Source organism: Podarcis muralis, chromosome 2 (genome assembly GCF_964188315.1).
Source record: "Podarcis muralis chromosome 2, rPodMur119.hap1.1, whole genome shotgun sequence".
Classification (NCBI taxonomy): Eukaryota; Metazoa; Chordata; class Lepidosauria; order Squamata; family Lacertidae; genus Podarcis; species Podarcis muralis.
Genome location: NC_135656.1, coordinates 102,533,492 through 102,551,432, shown reverse-complemented (window position 1 = coordinate 102,551,432; position 17,941 = coordinate 102,533,492). Strand labels below are relative to the sequence as shown.

Sequence of the window (17,941 nt, the reverse complement as noted above, 5' to 3'; positions counted from 1 at the left end):
CCTGACACTCCAAAAGGATCTTGTTTCTCCCATAGCCACAGCCTTGGATTACTGAACAGATCTCAAACATTGTGCTCTGTCTCTCCAGGTTTCCAGTTTGCTGCTTTACTTCTAGGTCACATCATTCCTAATCTCTAACCTCTCTAATCTATTCTCTGGCTTTTAATCCTTTGTTTTCTTAATGTTCCATCACATAGAGGCTCACCCCAACACAGGAGGTTAGCCTGGTTTAATTAGCTGTTAACACTTGCCGGATCCTGGGATTAAAGAGACCTGCTAGTCAGTTTAACAACCCAAGCCTTGATTAAACTCTAACACTTGCTGGATCCAGGGATTGTGGAAGTCTGGCACCCACAAAGTCCAGCATCCTGTTTCTAACGCTGCCTAGTTGGATGCTTCTGGAAGACCAAAAAACAAAACAAAAAGGTATGCAGGCAGTGGGGGATAGCACCCATTGGGAGTGGGGTGGGTGGGTACGGAAGACCCACCCAACAATCAATGATAAACCCAACAATCAATGATAAACAGCTCAGGTTCCTCCCTGCTGAACTCTACAAGGGCAACTCTGTCAATAGCGGGTGCCAGGAGTAGGTCAGCAATAACTCACACAGCTTCAATGAAGTTAGCTCTTTATTAAAAAAAAAAACAAGGCAGCCCAGGAGGCCAGGCCTAGAGAGCACAGCAACTCTTCCCAGTAGAACTTGTCCCAAAGAGGGAGCTGAAGGTCCTTAACTTCCCACAGCTCTCTAAGACTCCTCCTCCCCCAGTTCCTTCCTAAGCAATCTGAGGCTCCTTTGTCTTGCCTGCCTTTGCTCCACCCTCTTCATACCTCTTTGGGTTCTGGGAGATCGAGGGGATGGGGGAGAGGGCTGCTGGTCACAGCAGGACAGGGAGACAGCCTGGCTTCTTCATCAGCCTGAGTCATCTCTGCCTCTTGGATTCCCTCCTCTCCAGCCTTCACTTCTGACTGATTCTGGTCTGCTCTATGCCCCAGCACCGCCCTGCTCACTAAACTCTGTTACGTCTTCAGTTTCTGACACCTCCTCTTCTTAGTCTACTCCCTCTTCTCCCTCATTGTCATCCCACCACCAATCCCCGGGCTCTGAGCCTTCTTCCCTTGCCCCCCTCCCCAGTGGGTGCCTCCCACCCCTCTTCTACACCCAACCAATCCATGACAAACTCTGTGATTAAGGAGCAGGAATAGGAATAGCACAATTGGCAGTGCCCCTCCCTGGACTGGCTGTAAATATGAAGGCAGGCAGGTCCGAGGCAGGCTGGGGGCAGAGCAGGGTTTTGTGGGGTGGTTCAACATTTACCCTTCCACTTATATGAAGGCTTTCCATGTGATTTTATCCTGAGCATTTTGCATTCTATAGTAGCATTCTGTCTCTGAGCGTGGCTATCTCATCTTTGGCATGAGTAATGTACCCTGCCCTCCACAAGGACATTCTTCGAGGGCTGCTGGCCAAATGGTTGTTAGGACATCCCGTTCACATCAACCGTGAGTTGATTTTACTGCCCCGGGAGGCTGTGATCAGGTGAAATCAATGAAATGATCCTATATAATAATAATAATGGGGGGGGGGGGGGATATTGTAACAAAAAAAGTGTATGCCTTATGCATCTGTAGTCAGTGCCCACTTCACCGTGTAATAAATATATTGGGACCGGAAACATTAAAATGATATACCACTGATTTGGTAATACCAATTTATAATACCAATGCAAATGTAAACTGCAGCTAAAATATCTTACCCTGATACAGTCAATCCAATCACATTTTGACCAAAAGCAGACCCTCCAAGTATCCCTATTTTCCAGGGACATCCCTGATTTAGAGAAGCTGTCCCGGTTTCTGATTTGATCCCAGAATGTCCCACTTTTCCTTAGGATGTCCCTATTTTCACTGGAGAAATGTTGGAGGGTATGGCGTTATCCGACCCCCGAACCATCTGAAGGTATAGGGGAGGTTTTTTTAAAAAAATGTTTGATGTTTTATTATGTTTTGACATATGTTGGAATCTGCCCAGAGTGGCTGGGCAACTCAGGAAGATGTGTGGGGTATAAATAGTAAAATTGTCACTATAGAATGGGACGTACCTATTTTCAGCGGAGAAATGTTAGAGGGTATGCAAAATGTCATCTTCAGTGGCCACTTATGTACGAATATTCTGGAGCAGATCATTAAGCAAACAGTCTGTGAGCACCTAGAAAGGAATGCTGTGATCACCAATAGTCAGCATGGATTTCTGAAAAATAAGTCATGTCAGACTAACCTGATCTCGTTTTTTGACAGAATTACAAGCCTGGTAGATGAAGGGAACGCAGTGGATGTAGTCTACCTTGATTTCAGCAAGGCATTTGACAAGGTGCCCCATGATATTCTTGTAAAGAAGCTGGTAAAATGCGGTCTTGACTATGCTACCACTCAGTGGATTTGTAACTGGCTGACTGACCGAACCCAAAGGGTGCTCATCAATGGTTCCTCTTCATCCTGGAGAAGAGTGACTAGTGGGGTGCCACAGGGTTCTGTCTTGGGCCCGGTCTTATTCAACATCTTTATCAACGACTTGGATGATGGACTCAAGGGCATCCTGATCAAATTTGCAGATGACACCAAACTGGGAGGGGTGGCTAACACCCCAGAGGACAGGATCACACTTCAAAACGACCTCGACAGATTAGAGAACTGGGCCAAAACAAACAGATGAATTTTAACAGGGAGAAATGTAAAGTATTGCACTTGGGCAAAAAAAATGAGAGGCACAAATACAAGATGGGTGACACCTGGCTTGAGAGCAGTACATGTGAAAAGGATCTAGGAGTCTTGGTTGACCACAAACTTGACATGAGCCAACAGTGTGACGCGGCAGCTAAAAAAGCCAATGCAATTCTGGGCCTCATCAATAGGAGTATAGCATCTAGATCAAGGGAAGTAATAGTGCCACTGTATTCTGCTCTGGTCAGACCTCACCTGGAGTACTGTGTCCAGTTCTGGGCACCACAGTTCAAGAAGGACACTGACAAACTGGAACGTGTCCAGAGGAGGGCAACCAAAATGGTCAAAGGCCTGGAAATGATGCCTTATGAGGAACGGCTAAGGGAGCTGGGCATGTTTAGCCTGGAGAAGAGGAGGTTAAGGGGTGATATGATAGCCATGTTCAAATATATAAAAGGATGTCACATAGAGGAGGGAGAAAGGTTGTTTTCTGCTGCTCCAGAGAAGCGGACACGGAGCAATGGATCCAAACTACAAGAAAGAAGATTCCACCTAAACATTAGGAAGAACTTCCTGACAGTAAGAGCTGTTCGACAGTGGAATTTGCTGCCAAGGAGTGTGGTGGAGTCTCCTTCTTTGGAGGTCTTTAAGCAGAGGCTTGACAACCATATGTCAGGAGTGCTCTGATGGTGTTTCCTGCTTGGCAGGGGGTTGGACTCGATGGCCCTTGTGGTCTTTTCCAACTCTATGATTCTATGATTCTATGATTCTATGATTCTATGAATCCGTACACACATATGCTCTTTGCCATATACACAAATTGCAAATTCAAAAATATTTCGAACCATTAGATTTCACTATTTAAAACAACTGCATAAATCAGAAGTAACAACGCCCAATCGAGATAATTGTCATAATAATAATAATCTGATGCTACACACTTGTTTTTCAATAGCCTTTTAAAGGGTGTTGGCAAATCACCTTTGCTGCCCAGGGTTATTTTCCCACCGCACCCCAGCACAACTGTTGAAATCATTCTCTTACTCTTAATGCCATTGCTCTCAGTGGCCCTTGGTGATGATGTCATCGCCTGCCCAAATGTGGTTGGCTGTGACTTCATCTACTGCTGGCTGCACTGTCAACCAAAATGCTGCCTTTCATTTTTCGCCTGGAGTAGCAAAGCAAAGCAAATCAGCTCGAGAAGCATAGAAGAAAGCTTTCTATTATTAAATGCTATATGCTTTGCAGTCGCGTGCCTGCCCTTTACACCTCTGATCTACCTGCAAAGGTAGAGCTTGCCTGGCATTTTACATACCGTCCTGCCATCTAATTGCCCTCCAGCCCATCTGTCCCTTTGCATCTCCATCAGCGCTTTTGCCGCTGCACTGCTCTCCCCGAATCCTTGGCTGACTGGCTGGCTTGCTGGTTTTGACCGTCTGGCCCAGAGAGTGCTTCTGACAAACCTTTTCCTCCGAAACATGCAAAAAACGTTGGCCCTTAAGTGATTGCTTACGCTTATGCTTTCCTCTTTGCGGAGACAAAACGCCTTTGCGCTTTGCTGCAAAAGAGCTGGCTGGCACCCACGACAGGCTTGTTTACTTAGTTTGGCTGGTAGAGCCGTTTTGCACTTTTGTGTCCTTGACAGCGGTTCATTGGCAAAGAAGTTAGCAACAAGTCACCACTGACCAAAGACAAATTGCTGATAAAGGGATTAATGCTGGCAGGGCCTGTGGGGGTGGGGTGGGGGCTCTTTCGCTTTGCCTGTGCTTGAGGTTGTTCTGGCGCTCAAGGACTTCTCTGGTAAAATGCTTCTTGAGACAGATGTTGGCTGGAGTTTCCTGAAGCCCAGTCAACCGTTTATATAAATACAAGGAAAGTAGCTCATTGAAATACATGCAGAACAAATTGCCCCACTTCAGCAGACATAAGAACAGCCTTCTGCATCAGGCCAATGGCTCACCTAGTGAGCACTATCCTGCTCTCACAGTGGCCAACCAGATGCCAGGGGAAAACCCACAAGCAGAATCCGAGCACGAGAGCACTTTTGCCAGCCGCCAGGTCAGCTATTCTGAAAGCTTTGAGCCACTGCTGCCGCCACTTCCTGTCTGGAGTTTTTCCACCTGTCCTCATCTTGTCCCGCTTTGCTGCCAGCCTCCCCCCCTCCTTTCTCTGCCTTGCTTGCTTGCTCCCCTTTTCTCTCCTCTGTCTCTTTCTGGCTGCCTCCTCCACCTCCTCCTTCTAATAATAATAATAATAATTTATACCCCGCCCATCTGGCTGGGTTTCCCCAGCCACTCTGGGCGGCCTCCAACAAAGTATTAAAATACAGTAATCTGTTAAACATTAAAAGCTTCCCTAATTATGGTTTGGTTTTGATTTTCTACCTGAGAGGTGCTTCTGGGATTTTCTGCTCTAGGTTCAACCACCCCCTTGTCCTCCTCTCCTGCCCCTTTTATCCCCCCACTTTCCCCAGTCTCCCCCTCGCTCCTGACTCCCCTTCTCTTTCCTCCTCCCCCCGTCAGGGTCTGGCTGCCTCCAACCAGGCTGCCCCTGCCCACTCCTCCTGCCCACCCTCTTTTTAAATATTTGCTGATTTTATCTGTGTATTACTGACAATAGAAACCTGCCTCGAATCTGGGAGAGATGCTGCCAGTCAGAGTAGATAATACTGAGCTTAGATGGGCTGAGGGTCTGGTTCAGTACAAGGCAGCTTCCTCCGGCAGCAAATGTCACATGAGCCTCAGAAGTCCTTGCCGTTTCCCATTTCCGCCCCCTCAGCTTCGCCTGTTCCCAGCCCACAGCGGCAGCTTCACGTTTGCAAAGTTACAGGACACCGAAGCGTAGCATACTGTACTCTCGGTCATGTTTGGCAATTTTTCCCCTCAGAAGAAAATCAATACAAAATAATTAGTTTAACAGAAAAATAATAGGCAGGGAGTCTTTTTTTTTTTTTTTTTGCGGGTGGGGGGAATCACTGGCAATTTAGAAACAGCTGTGACTTATATAGCTGATTCATTTTAATTTCCTGTGATCGGGTCCTTTATAGCTGCTCTCTTACAATTATCTCACCCTCTCAGCTCCAGCAGCTATTACTAATGGCGGCGAGGTCTGAGTTCCCCAATTATTTAATCCATTGGCCTTTTGTACAGTCACTAGTCCAAGCTTTACTAAAAGAAAGGGATTCGTGGATTATCTGTTCTCTGAAGTCTCCTTTATCTCCTTTGCTCTGGAAATGGGGGAGGAAGAGAGCACGCTATCTGAAGGGAATGGCTCTTCTCCCTCAAAGACCACCTTCAAATAGGCCTCTCTCTTTTTTTTACACAGTATCTTCAAGCAATCAGCACTGTCTGCTGAACTCTCAGTGTTAGCAATGGCCTGCCCTCTTAATAGAGGTGGTGCGTCATGGTCCAGGAACCAGATTTGGTGACGTCATTGATGTCATCCTGGGAAATCCTGAGACTCATGGAGACCCTCATTTGTTTCTGTCTCTGGAAGAGGCCTCTAAGGAAGCCTGGCCTACAGAGACCTCCATAGAAGATGGAGTGGAGAGGACAGATAAACCCAAGGAACCCAAAACTTCCTCCTCCCATCAGTGACTCTGTAACCAATACCAATAGCAAACTTAGTTGGTCTCTAAGGTGCTACTGGAAGGAATTTTTTTTATTTTGTTCTGTAACCAATATCATTTGATATCACTGACTCCTCAGAAATATCCTCAGTCCATCTCCTGAAATATATGAAAGCTTCCTACTTGAGAATTAGGATATGATAGCTGCTGCTATTATGGTGAATTATGGTGCTGGAGGAGACTCTTGAGAGTCCCATGCACTGCAAGAAGATCAAACCTCTCCATTCTTAAGGAAATCAGCTCTGAATGTTCACTGGAAGGACAGATCGTGAAGCTGAGGCTCCAATACTTTGGCCACCTCATGAGAAGAGAAGACTCCCTGGAAAAGACCCTGATATTGGGAAAGATGGAGGGCACAAGGAGAAGGGGACGACAGAGGACGAGATGGTTGGACAGTGTTCTCGAAGCTACCAGCATGAGTTTGACCAAACTGTGGGAGGCAGTGGGAGACAGGAGTGCCTGGCGTGCTCTGGTCCATGGGGTCACGTAGAGTCGGACACAACTAAACGACTAAACAACAACAACAGCTGCTGGTGGTGGGATTTTCCCTCTGTGTTCAGAGTGATGTGTGTTATGTGGAGACATGGGGGAGAGCCTGTCCTGGTTAGGAAACTGCCTAATACCAAGTCATACAATTGATCAATTTAGTTCAGTATTGTCTACACGGACTGGAAGAGGTTCTCCAGGTTTTCAGAGTGGGGTTCTCCCAGTGGTGCTATTTTTCAAGAAAAAGAAGTGCTGGAACTCACCATGAATGCCTCCCTCATTCTCTTATAACAACAATGGTGCCCACTCGAGAGGTGCAGGAACTGAGCTCTGGAGAGTTCTGGCTGATAAAAAGCCCAGTCTCCCAGCCACACCTGAAGATGCAAGGGTTTGAATCTGGAACCTCCTTCTGCATTTAAAGCAGATGCTCTACCCCTGAAATACAGCCTGTCCAAACAATGGTTATGGAACACCTTCTGCTCTGGGGCACCGAGATTGGCTATTTTTCAGCATCAACTTAAAACTTGGCTTCTTGCTCTGGCATTTGGGCCATGTTGACGGCAGTTCATAAGCATGTGATATCTTTGTGCTGTTTGCTAGTGCTCAACATTTAAGCTGAATGGCACCCAGTTGAACCCTGGTTGTTTACACAGGAATCTGGGACATGTTGAGCTTTGCTCATAAGTAGACGATTTTCTGTTTCCTGGTGCTGGGTATTTAAGATTGGATGCTGAACATGTCTATTATGGATTGTTATGTTTTACAACTTTAGGTGTTCCGGGCTTCTTTTGTTATTGTAGCCTTTGCTAAGATGATCTCGCACAGGTTAGAAAGATTTCAATAGATGAATATAAAGAATGTAGCACATGCCTGTGCAGAATGATGGCAGCTGGGTGCAAATAAGGAGCATGGCAGAAGGCACATATGCTTCCAGTAAGGCTTCTCACAGTTCCTGCTGCCACAGCACAGCAAGACGATGCTCATGGCCCACTGAGAAGCTGATGGGCGCTCTCTCCGAAAGTAGAATCCATCTCCAAAGTGCATTAAAATACCGGATACTGTTATGACACCAATATATTCCAAAGTACCAGGATATGAAGTTCCCAATACATTACCAATTCAGGCAGTGGCAAAATACTGTGCGAAAGGATCATCTCACCGTATTTACAGCTTAGGCCTGCAAGAGCTCACAAAGCATCTCATCAAAAAGGCACATTTCCAGCTGATTCCATTTTCAGATTCAGGCAGCACACATAATTTGGATACAGCTCAGAGAAGCAGATGAGCTTTTGAACCCTTTTCTGCACCGAACACCTCCGTCTGAAAATATAAGGTTTCTGCTTCCTTTCATGTGTACACGAGCTGCGGAAGGGGCTGTCGGATGAATATGTATAGCTATGCCCTGGTTTTTTTATAAAAATATTTTTAAAAATGAGGCATGGCGAAGAATGGAAGAAGAGAGAGATTTACAGAGGGCTTCTAGGCAGCAATAGCCTCAGAAAGGAAGCACGGCTGCACAATCAGGTGAAAAATTCTTCAGATTCGCTGGGAGAATTCACAGGCATTGGAGAGAAACAACTTCCACTTATAGCACTTATACAGTAACCCTAAGATGACCTGAGTCAACTGCAGTAACGGGAAATATGTGTTTCGGGAACGCTCCCCAGAGCACAGGATCCAAAACTACAAAAATCAGCTGTTGGGTTGTTGTTTTTAAGCATACAAATGGAAGTACTATTAATGAATAGAAATGATAATAACATGGAAATGAATCACACTCAGGCAGAAACAGGATTCTCATGGAAATTGTTTGACACAATTGAGATGATAAAGCTAAAGCAAGCAGGCGAGTTCCCTAAAGTGAAAGATGTAGAGCTGAGCCAGAATTCCTCTGGAGACGTGGGTTGCTGTGGTTTGCTGGGAACATGTCTGAGATTTTTCTTTTCTTTCTTCACCCTCCTTGGTAAAAAAAAAAAAAAAAAGACAGGATTTTCTCCAGATATTCTCCACCATTTATCTGCAGCAAACACCTCCACTCCACCCCACATAACCCATCTCCTCTGTCCTCTGCTGTCCTGGAATGATACTCAGCCCAGGATGTTGTGAAGAATGCAAAATGGCAGCCAGGCTGCCCGCACAGTCTCTGATTCTCACATATGCAGCAGCAACTTAAGGAAGAAACTGCTGCTGCCCCTACCAACAAGGAATCCTATCTCTGAGAAACTGTTGGAAGGAATTCAGTGAAATAGTCCTCCCCTCCGCCTATTTCTTTGCTCACAAATACGGTGGAGACGTCCAAGAGGCCCATTTGCACATGGCCCTGGATGTAACTACCACACAGAATTCTGGATTAAGGTGGGAACAGCGTACATCATTGTGGAACAGATTTATTTGGATCCCACAAGCATCTAGCTTTCTTTTAAATTTATGTATGCATACCTTCCCATAGAAATCGGTTTCTAAACTTTGTCTCTCTCTCTTTTTTAACTCAAACTTTATATAAGATCTCTGGGTTGTATCCAACTGGTTTCCCTCTGCCCAAGGAAGGCTCTTTAATCCAGTGGAAGTTTCCAGGAGGAAGGAAGCCAATTTTTATGTGATTCTCCCTCTGCTCTGCATTCCTTGATCAAAGTCTGCCCCAGTAGGTCAGGAGACCCTTTGGAATGTTGTGGTTGTGTACACACCATACTTATAAAGCACATTTGAAGCGCCTTGTTTCCCTCAAATAATTCTGGTTACTGCAGTTTGTTAAGAGTTACTGGGATTTGTAACTCTGTGAGGCGTAAAGTGCCCGGAATTCTTTGAGGGAAAGAATTCATTTCAAATGTGCTTGAAAGGTATAGTGTGTTCACAGCCTCTTGAAAAATTGCAAAGTCCAGGCTGTTGGAGAAAGGGGGGAATCACAAAAATCACCTTCTTCTCCCTTTTCTTCACAGAAGCCTTGGCTAGAGTAAAGAGCCTTTCGTGAGGAAAGACACACAATTGGATATAGCCTTCTGTTCAGAATGATATGAAATGTCGAGTCGAGTTTCTTTCTTAAAAAAAATTAAAAAGATGCGATATCCTTTTCAGAGAGAAACTAACAAGATGCAAGGTCCGCTGTAGAAGTTCAACAAAGATCTCACTCGAGTTTATGGAACACCATATGAAAACAATGCATGGTGACTTAAAATGGGCTAGTTATATCCGTATATCCCCCCTTTGTTTAACATCATCAACAATAACAAAAGTATTGACTATGTCTTAAAGAAGTCTTCCCAAAGTGATACCATCCTTTCTTTGCTCCAAGCGATTTGAGAAACAGCTTGTGGGCATATTTGCATGTCTCCAGTGAAGGTTCAGTAGCCTTAGTATTGATAGTCTACAAATCTCTGTATTTTTTTTACAAAGCCGTAACATTATGAAAGCCAAGATTCAGTAGTAACTAGAAACTGTTCAGGTATTCAGAACCCATTGGGGGAGGCTGAAATGAAAGAATCTGCATTCCTGTTTCCCTCCCCCAGACTTTGCTGCTTCCAAAGGCGGGTCGGCTTAAGAGGTAGCGATGTGTGACAGTCAAAGCTCAAGCAAGGTATGTTACCGGCAGCTGAAATTTTCGGAGTGTTTGGAAATCAGCTTATGAATGCGCTTCTGTTCACCAGTTCAGCTTGACTGAAATCGAAGCCGGAAAGCTGCTAAGTCTTATGCCCAGCCACTTCCTCCATCCCTCCCCAAAATTGAAAATGATTCCTAATAGGTATTCCTGTGCTGCCAAAATGATTTAGCATAATGCACTGAATGAGATCGCTAAGTCAAAATATCTTTCCCTAAGTGATTTTCTTGCTGTGTCTCTGAATGTCAGAAGGGAAGAGGAGGACGTCGCATGCTGAATACCATTGCCGGTTTAAAAGTTTTACACTGAATAATTCATACTTGGAAAGAGATGAGCTTTTCTTCCATGTATAATGCGAGAAAGCTCAGCAATAGTAATGACATTCGGCCTTGGGTTTGTACTTGGCCTTCTTTGATGCCGTGATCCATTCTGACCACAAAATCGTCATGGTGTTTGCGTTGCTCCCGATAGTTTGTGTAGACCAGGATTGATCCGTTTCAATATCCTTGGAAGAAACATTTATTTGTTCAGATACTCAGCCAGGCATTCTGATATGCAATGTGAATCCTTCATGGGTAGCTGGCTTTATAATAAAGGAGTAATTGCCAAACAGGAGAAACTTCATAGGTAGGAAACATTTGAGATATAAGGTCAGCCATGGCACATGTATGGGTGTATGGGTCGGTTGAAGGTCCTCTCTTAAGGAAAGAGTAAGGTCAGCAGCCAACTTTTGCCTTTCCAGAATGTGCATGGATTAGCAATGCGGCACAGTTCATAGGAAATCTTGTGAGCAAAAAGTTGCACTGTAGACCGTGACTAAAGTTCAGTTATCTACAGATGGTCATCCCTAATTTTAGATCCATAGTCACCAAAGTGTGAAATGATTATGCAGGGACAATTGTTCCTAGGACTTAAAGTGCAAAGCCCATCTGACCCTCTTAGATCTCATAGCCAAATCGGATTAACTGCACGATAGGGAAAATCACATTTAGGAAAAAATGAAGACTGATTCCACCACAGTCTCACGCCGCACAACAAAACATGGGGGGTGGAGCAAACTAGGATTTAAAATGTACAGGTTGGAGAGTTTTCAGGAAACAGCTTTATGAAAATCCTCTTTTTCAACCCTCCCAAAATTCAACACAACGGATCAACATTGCATTCCCCTTTGTGCTTTATACTTAGCAACAAGCATCCATTTCAACATGTAGACCACTAGGTTGCAACCAGACACCTTTGAAAATCAATAGCCCAACCCCCTCCATGTTTTGTAATGAAAATATGGTACATTCAAAAATTGCAATGGTAGGGACCTTTCACATTCAGTTAAGGCCACAACAACCACTTTAATATTCAAATGGTAATATTCAAATATTTAAGCTCAGACATACCTCATGATAGATGTCATCATTTCTGCTGAAGTCTCCAGCCTTCCTTGGAAGTACGTGAACATGGACATGCTGCAAAAATTGAAACAAAATCAAGCACACAAATGAATGTTGATCATCAGCTTCTGGTCGAAACAGACAGATATATTCCAAGATGTTTTCACTGGGATTCCTTTATTAAACAGTGACTCCCATGGCATTCAGTTTTTTGCTGTGGAAAGCAGTGAACCTGTTCTTTAACTCCTTGCAAGAAGTCCTCAGGGGGGAGAAAAGAGAAGGATCAGAAAGGAGAGAGAAACTCCACAGTGCATGTGAGAAAGTTGAGACGCTCTGTGGAATTATTAGGATATGTCAATCTAACTTTCACATCTCTTTGAAATGACAGGATATCACACAACTGACTGTCAAGTCTTTTGAGAGTGACAAGTGTAACCCATTTCTCAACCTGGGTGTCTACAAACATATTTAAGGAAGGAGGACAGCATATATAATACAGGGTGGACTAGAGCTTAAGGAGGCTCTAAGAACTTAAGAATAGATGGGCCCTTCCAAACCTGGTGCGCTTCAGCTGGTGAAGACTACAATTCCCATCAGTGCTCAGCCAGCATGCAGTCCAAAATTGCTGGAGGGTAAAAGCTGAAATAGGGACGCGGGTGGTGCTGTGGGTAAAACCTCAGCGCCTAGGACTTGCTGATCGCATGGTCGGCGGTTCGAATCCCCGCAGTGGGGTGCGCTCCCATCGTTCGGTCCCAGCGCCTGCCAACCTAGCAGTTCGAAAGCACCCCCGGGTGCAAGTAGATGAATAGGGACCGCTCTGGCGGGAAGGTAAACGGCGTTCCGTGTGCTGCGCTGGCTCGCCAGATGCAGCTTGTCATACTGGCCACATGACCTGGAAGTGTCTTCAAACAGCGCTGGCCCCCGGCCTCTTAAGTGAGATGGGCACACAACCCTAGAGTCTGTCAAGACTGGCCCGTACGGGCAGGGGTACCTTTACCTTTTTAAAAGCTGAAATAAGCAACAATCTACCTCATTCGGCACAGCTTCCAATAGCAGCCAGCCAAAATCTCTGGGAATTCATAAGTAGGGAGATGAAGACTTCATCTATTTTCCCTCAACATCTGAAATTCAGTAGGGGTGACCATTCTGGTCTTCCTGCGCATTTGGAAGAAGTGCATCTGTGCATGTGTGCGTGAAACTCCTGAAAAATTTGCTGCAAGACAGATGTCTGAGGCAGTGGGGAGAATACTGAGGTGAGTGAGTTAGCAGAACTTTCATTCAACTGTTTTTATATACAAAATTGTTTTATGAAACTGCAGAGTGGGGTTATCCATAGGTTTGGAGTATGTTGTCAGCAATATGTTGGTGACACATAGCTCTGCTTCTCCTTTACACCTGCAAGTGAGGCAGTGGATGTGCTGGAACATTGTCTTGCCTTGGTAATGGACTGGATAAGAGCCAAGAAACTGAGGCTCAATGATGATAAGACTGAGGTACTGTTTGTGGATGGCTCTCTAGATAGGATGGATGGGAGGTTGACTGCTCTTGATGGGGTTGCATAGCCTGGGGGTACTTCTTGTTCCTTTGCTGTTGCTTGAGGCTCAGGTGGCTTCAGTGGTGCCGAGTGCCTCCTGTCAGCTTTGGCTGGTGGCCCAGCTGTGCCCCTATCTGGAGACGGATAACCTAACTTTTGCCATCTGTGCTCTGGTAACCTCTAGGTTAGATTACTGCTATGTGTAATAAGTGAGGCAACCTCTGAAGATGGTCCGGAGACTTCAGCAGCAGAATTTAGCAGCATTCAGCAGCCAGGTTACTCAATGAGGCAAGATGGTGAACATATTACACCAATCCTGGGACAACTGCACTGGCTGCTAATTAGTTTCCTGGCCCAATTTAAAGTGCTGGTTTTGACCTATAAAGCTTTAAACGGTTCAGGACCACAATACCTCAAGTACCACCTCTATTCATATGAATCTATTTGGACCCTGAGATCATTCTCTGAGGCCCTCCTCCATGAGAGGTCTGTATTGAATTTCAGCTCCGGTCGTCCGAGCTGATATGGCTCATCTTCCTTTGAGCCCAGCAGAGCATTTAAACAACGCCACAGCGGAAGGATGAGATAGGTATGGGCTACATTGCTATGCTTTATTACTAAGCTATGCAGAGAGCAAAGAAATATACATCTCCTCTCTATGAGAAACAGAGAGCAACTAAACAAAGGAAAGAACAAAGGAAACAGGAAACCAGTAACGTCACATCCCGTCTCCCTTTCCCGTGAGAATCCAACAGTATCTGGACTCTGGAATGTAAACACAGTCCTGTGACTTGCAGCAGCTGCTCAGTGAGGAAACAGAAACTAACAGTCTGGAGGGTGGCAACACAAGAACTGGCCTTTTCTGGAGCAGCTCACTGAATGTTCTCCCCATAAATGTCTCTTCAAAAACCTGTCTCTGTTAGCAGGCCTTGTGAAGATTTACATTTTATGGCCTTTAATATATGTGGGTTTTTGGGAGGGGGTGTTGGTTTGTTTTTGTGTTATTATGTATTTTGTGTTTTCATTTTGTATTTTTATGTTGCAAACCTCCCCTTGATATTCAGTTGAAAGGTGGCATACAAAATAAATACGTAGATTGCTCCCTGGTCTCTTACAGGAAGTGATTCATAAATAGGACAAAATAAAGGGAACTGAAATACAGTACATGTAATTAAATAAATAGTCTTGTGCCATCTCTAAGACTAACAAATTCATTATTTCATAAGTTTTGGGTGACTATAGTCCACTTCATCAGAAGGAATTTAAAGCTAGAATAGCGCTGAGTGCTCTAAACAACTCTCCTGGCTCTTTCGAGATACCTTATAAGCCGAGGACCCAACAATTTATTATTTTTCCCCTTTATTGTTGCTGTCCATAGTTTCTGGTGGGAGCTAAGATGCTCTCCTCTCCTTCCTTTTCGGTTAAAAATGGTTCTTTTGAGTAATACATCAGAGATAGTGTTCTGATAGTGTATTATACTAATATATCACGAGCGCGATAGTGCTCTTATGAGGTATTAGTGCAATACATCATCCCAGCATCATTGCCCTGATGATATATTGCTCAAAACCACAACGCAAGCTTAAAAACACTCTTTGGTACCACTGGGCCCTCATCTACACACTTACTAGGAAATTAAGGGTTTCTTGAAGAAAAATAGATGATACAAAGATGGTGTAAAAGTGCCAGCAGAACTAGAAATTTCCAAGGGAACCTTCAGTGGCTAACTTGTGGTGCTCTTCAGATGTACCTGAACTATAACTCCCATAAGCCTCTGTTAGCATGGCAAATGGCCAAGGATAATGGAAGCTGTAGTTCAGTGACACATGGAGAACCACAAGGCTCAGTCTGCAATTTGCCCTGTTCATAGCAAAATGGTGTGTTTTCTTCTGTAGTTAGGCTACCACACGGCACAATGTTTAAGTGGCAGCCATGCTGTTGAAGTCAAAGGGATCCAAGTAGCTTAACTGTATGCAGGAACGCAACGTTAGTCACATGTGAAACTCCCAAGAGGAAATTTGAGCTCCATTTCGCATTCCTTGGCCTGAGGTAACTTTCCAAGATCATCTTGTCGGCCATTTTAAATTTGATGCCACGTTCAATACTTTGTCAACTGTTTAACTCAAGATCCTGGGCAATTTCTGAGGATGTGTTTCCACTCATATAGCAATATGGCCATATGGATTTACTCATACCTCATTATCACAGACTACATATTGCTTTCTCAGGTGTTTGGCATCTAGCCTTCAACCTGAAAGTTGTACTCAATGAAGTCGGCATGTTAGCACAATGGACTCTACCTGCACAATGGGATTTTCCCTTTCCCTGCAACCCTGGGGGGGGGGGGTGTTGAGGGAATCCCCCAGGACCAATTTGAGAGGGCACAGGTGGTGCACAGAGAGAGAGGAAGGAGATGAAGCCCTGTTCTGCAGGCAGAAGTCTGTGCGCTAACAAAATGACTTTGCTGGATACGGCTCCTATGTACTCATATTCTCCATAGTTTGCACCTGATCCCCTTCCCTACCCCATTTTTAGACAAACTAGAGAGAAGCCCTATTTCCTTCCTGTATTGTGGTGGGTAGGTTGAGTGATCCAATTGACCTTCCTCTCTAGCACATGAAGCTGTAGTGAATCCTGCTTCCAAATCCATATTCCTCACAAGGAAACATGCAGCATTGCTTGGAGTGTCTGACACATCTACCGCCAACTATTCTGGTGGTATAAACTCTGAAAACTGGGAAGTGCACTGTAAAAAGTTCAACTTGTCGAAAAAAGAGAGAGGAGCTAATTCCAGTTCATGTTCCTCTCTTCACATTCAGCTGGCAATTTTATTTATTTATTTATTAACATACATAAAATTTATATACCATAGGTTTCAATTCGAGTTCATCTAAATCATCTTCGAAATTTTTTGTTCCTCATTCAGAATGTTACAAGCTGCTGTGCTAAACCATAAAATGCTCTTTATAAAATCTTCCTGTCATCTTTTAATATAAGCATAAACCTGTATTTGTATTGAAATTTGAATTAAGCTCCCACCCCACCCCCCAAAACAACAACAACAAATAATGCCTTGTATAATGTTTTGGCCTTTCACCAAGAACAGAATAATTAGACAAAATAGAATCTCCAGAATAAATTTAGCAGATATTTATTTAACTTGCCTAATTTATGCAAGAAGAATCATATTTTCTCTTTGCAGTAATTGTATTGTAACTCCACATCTGGGGAATGTTTCGTGTGCACATGTGTATTTAAAAAAAGCAAGCTCGCACACACATGCACGCGCGTGCATACACAAACACAATGCCTGATCCAGCCTATACAGCCATCAACAAAAACACTGCAAAAAGCCTTAGGCTTAACCTTATGGAGATAAGAGGCATGGAATATACTAATTTATGCAGCAGGTAATAATAACATTTTGTTGGCTCAAGATGTCTCCCCGTGGGTGGCACTAAAACGAGAAATGAAAACATTCTGCCAATTTTTACTGCTTATATGGCAAAACATTTACCTTGGCATATGGACCACTAAGAACCTGCGAGGACATTTCCATGGTTTGCTCACCTTTACTATTCATATTAGGCTTTTATAGAATGCAATGCGGTGTAACAAAATCTATCTATTCTTTTCAAACCACTAATGGGGTTTGGTGCGATATTCCCCTGCCCCATCTGTTTTTGAATCAGTGTACCCTCCATCAGTATAAACAGCAGGTATTTGATTGCAGGGATCCTGGGGTTTGCTTTTGTTTGTTCCTTGCTTTTTAAGGTTATGAACAGAACGTATATAATAAGCCGAATTCTCCCTACTGTTTGTGTAATAGAACCAAGCGGACACAGCGAGAGGCAATTACATCTCAAGTGGTTCCCTTTTTTCTTTTGCTTTCAGGAGGAAACTCGGGGCGAAAGCAGCAGAGTGGAGCTATGGGTGCCACGCAGAGACAAACATCTGGGAAAGGCAAACTTTCTACTGCCACTTTATAATTTGCCTCCCCATTTGGCAACCTATTAAGGAGGGGACTTTATCCATGTTCCAATTCTTTCCCATCCAGCAAGGCCCATTTGTGGAAAGGCACATAATCACACACACCCAATTCAATGCATGACAGCCTTGCCCAAAGAGGAAGGAATCGCTGCAAAAGTCTCTCCAGCCAACACTAAATTTTGCTCTGCTTTTATAGGTATTCATTCAAGGGTCTTTCTCCAGGAACTCGGGGGGGGGGGGGAGGGGGCTCCCAGCCAATGACTGACACAGAAGCAAATAACATGTAATGCTCATGCATCTCACAATATCCCACTTTGATTATATATGCATGCTGTGGGTTAAACCACAGAGCCTAGGACTTGCCGATCAGAAGGTTGTGGTTTGAATCCCCATGACGGGGTGAGCTCCCGTTGCTCAGTCCCTGCTCCTGCCCACCTAGCAGTTCGAAAGCACATCAAAGTGCAAGTAGATAAATAGGTACCACTCTGGCGGGAAGGTAAACGGTGTTTCCGTGCGCTGCTCTGGTTCGCCAGAAGCGGCTTAGTCATGCTGGCCACATGACCCGGAAGCTGTATGCCGGCTCCCTCGGCCAATAAAGCAAGATGAG

The 17,941-nt window shown here is 44.5% G+C and overlaps 1 protein-coding gene across 3 annotated transcripts in view; it reads right to left on the bottom strand.

The window, feature by feature from the left end:
• FHIT (fragile histidine triad diadenosine triphosphatase) overlaps positions 1-17,941 on the bottom strand; it is a 1,046,096-nt gene that overhangs the window by 128,634 nt on the left and 899,521 nt on the right. For all 3 annotated transcript variants that reach the window (XM_028719572.2, XM_077925099.1, XM_077925100.1), the window contains one exon: positions 11,817-11,885. In XM_028719572.2, the coding sequence (XP_028575405.2) occupies positions 11,817-11,885 (69 nt within the window). The remainder of the gene's footprint in view (positions 1-11,816; positions 11,886-17,941) is intronic.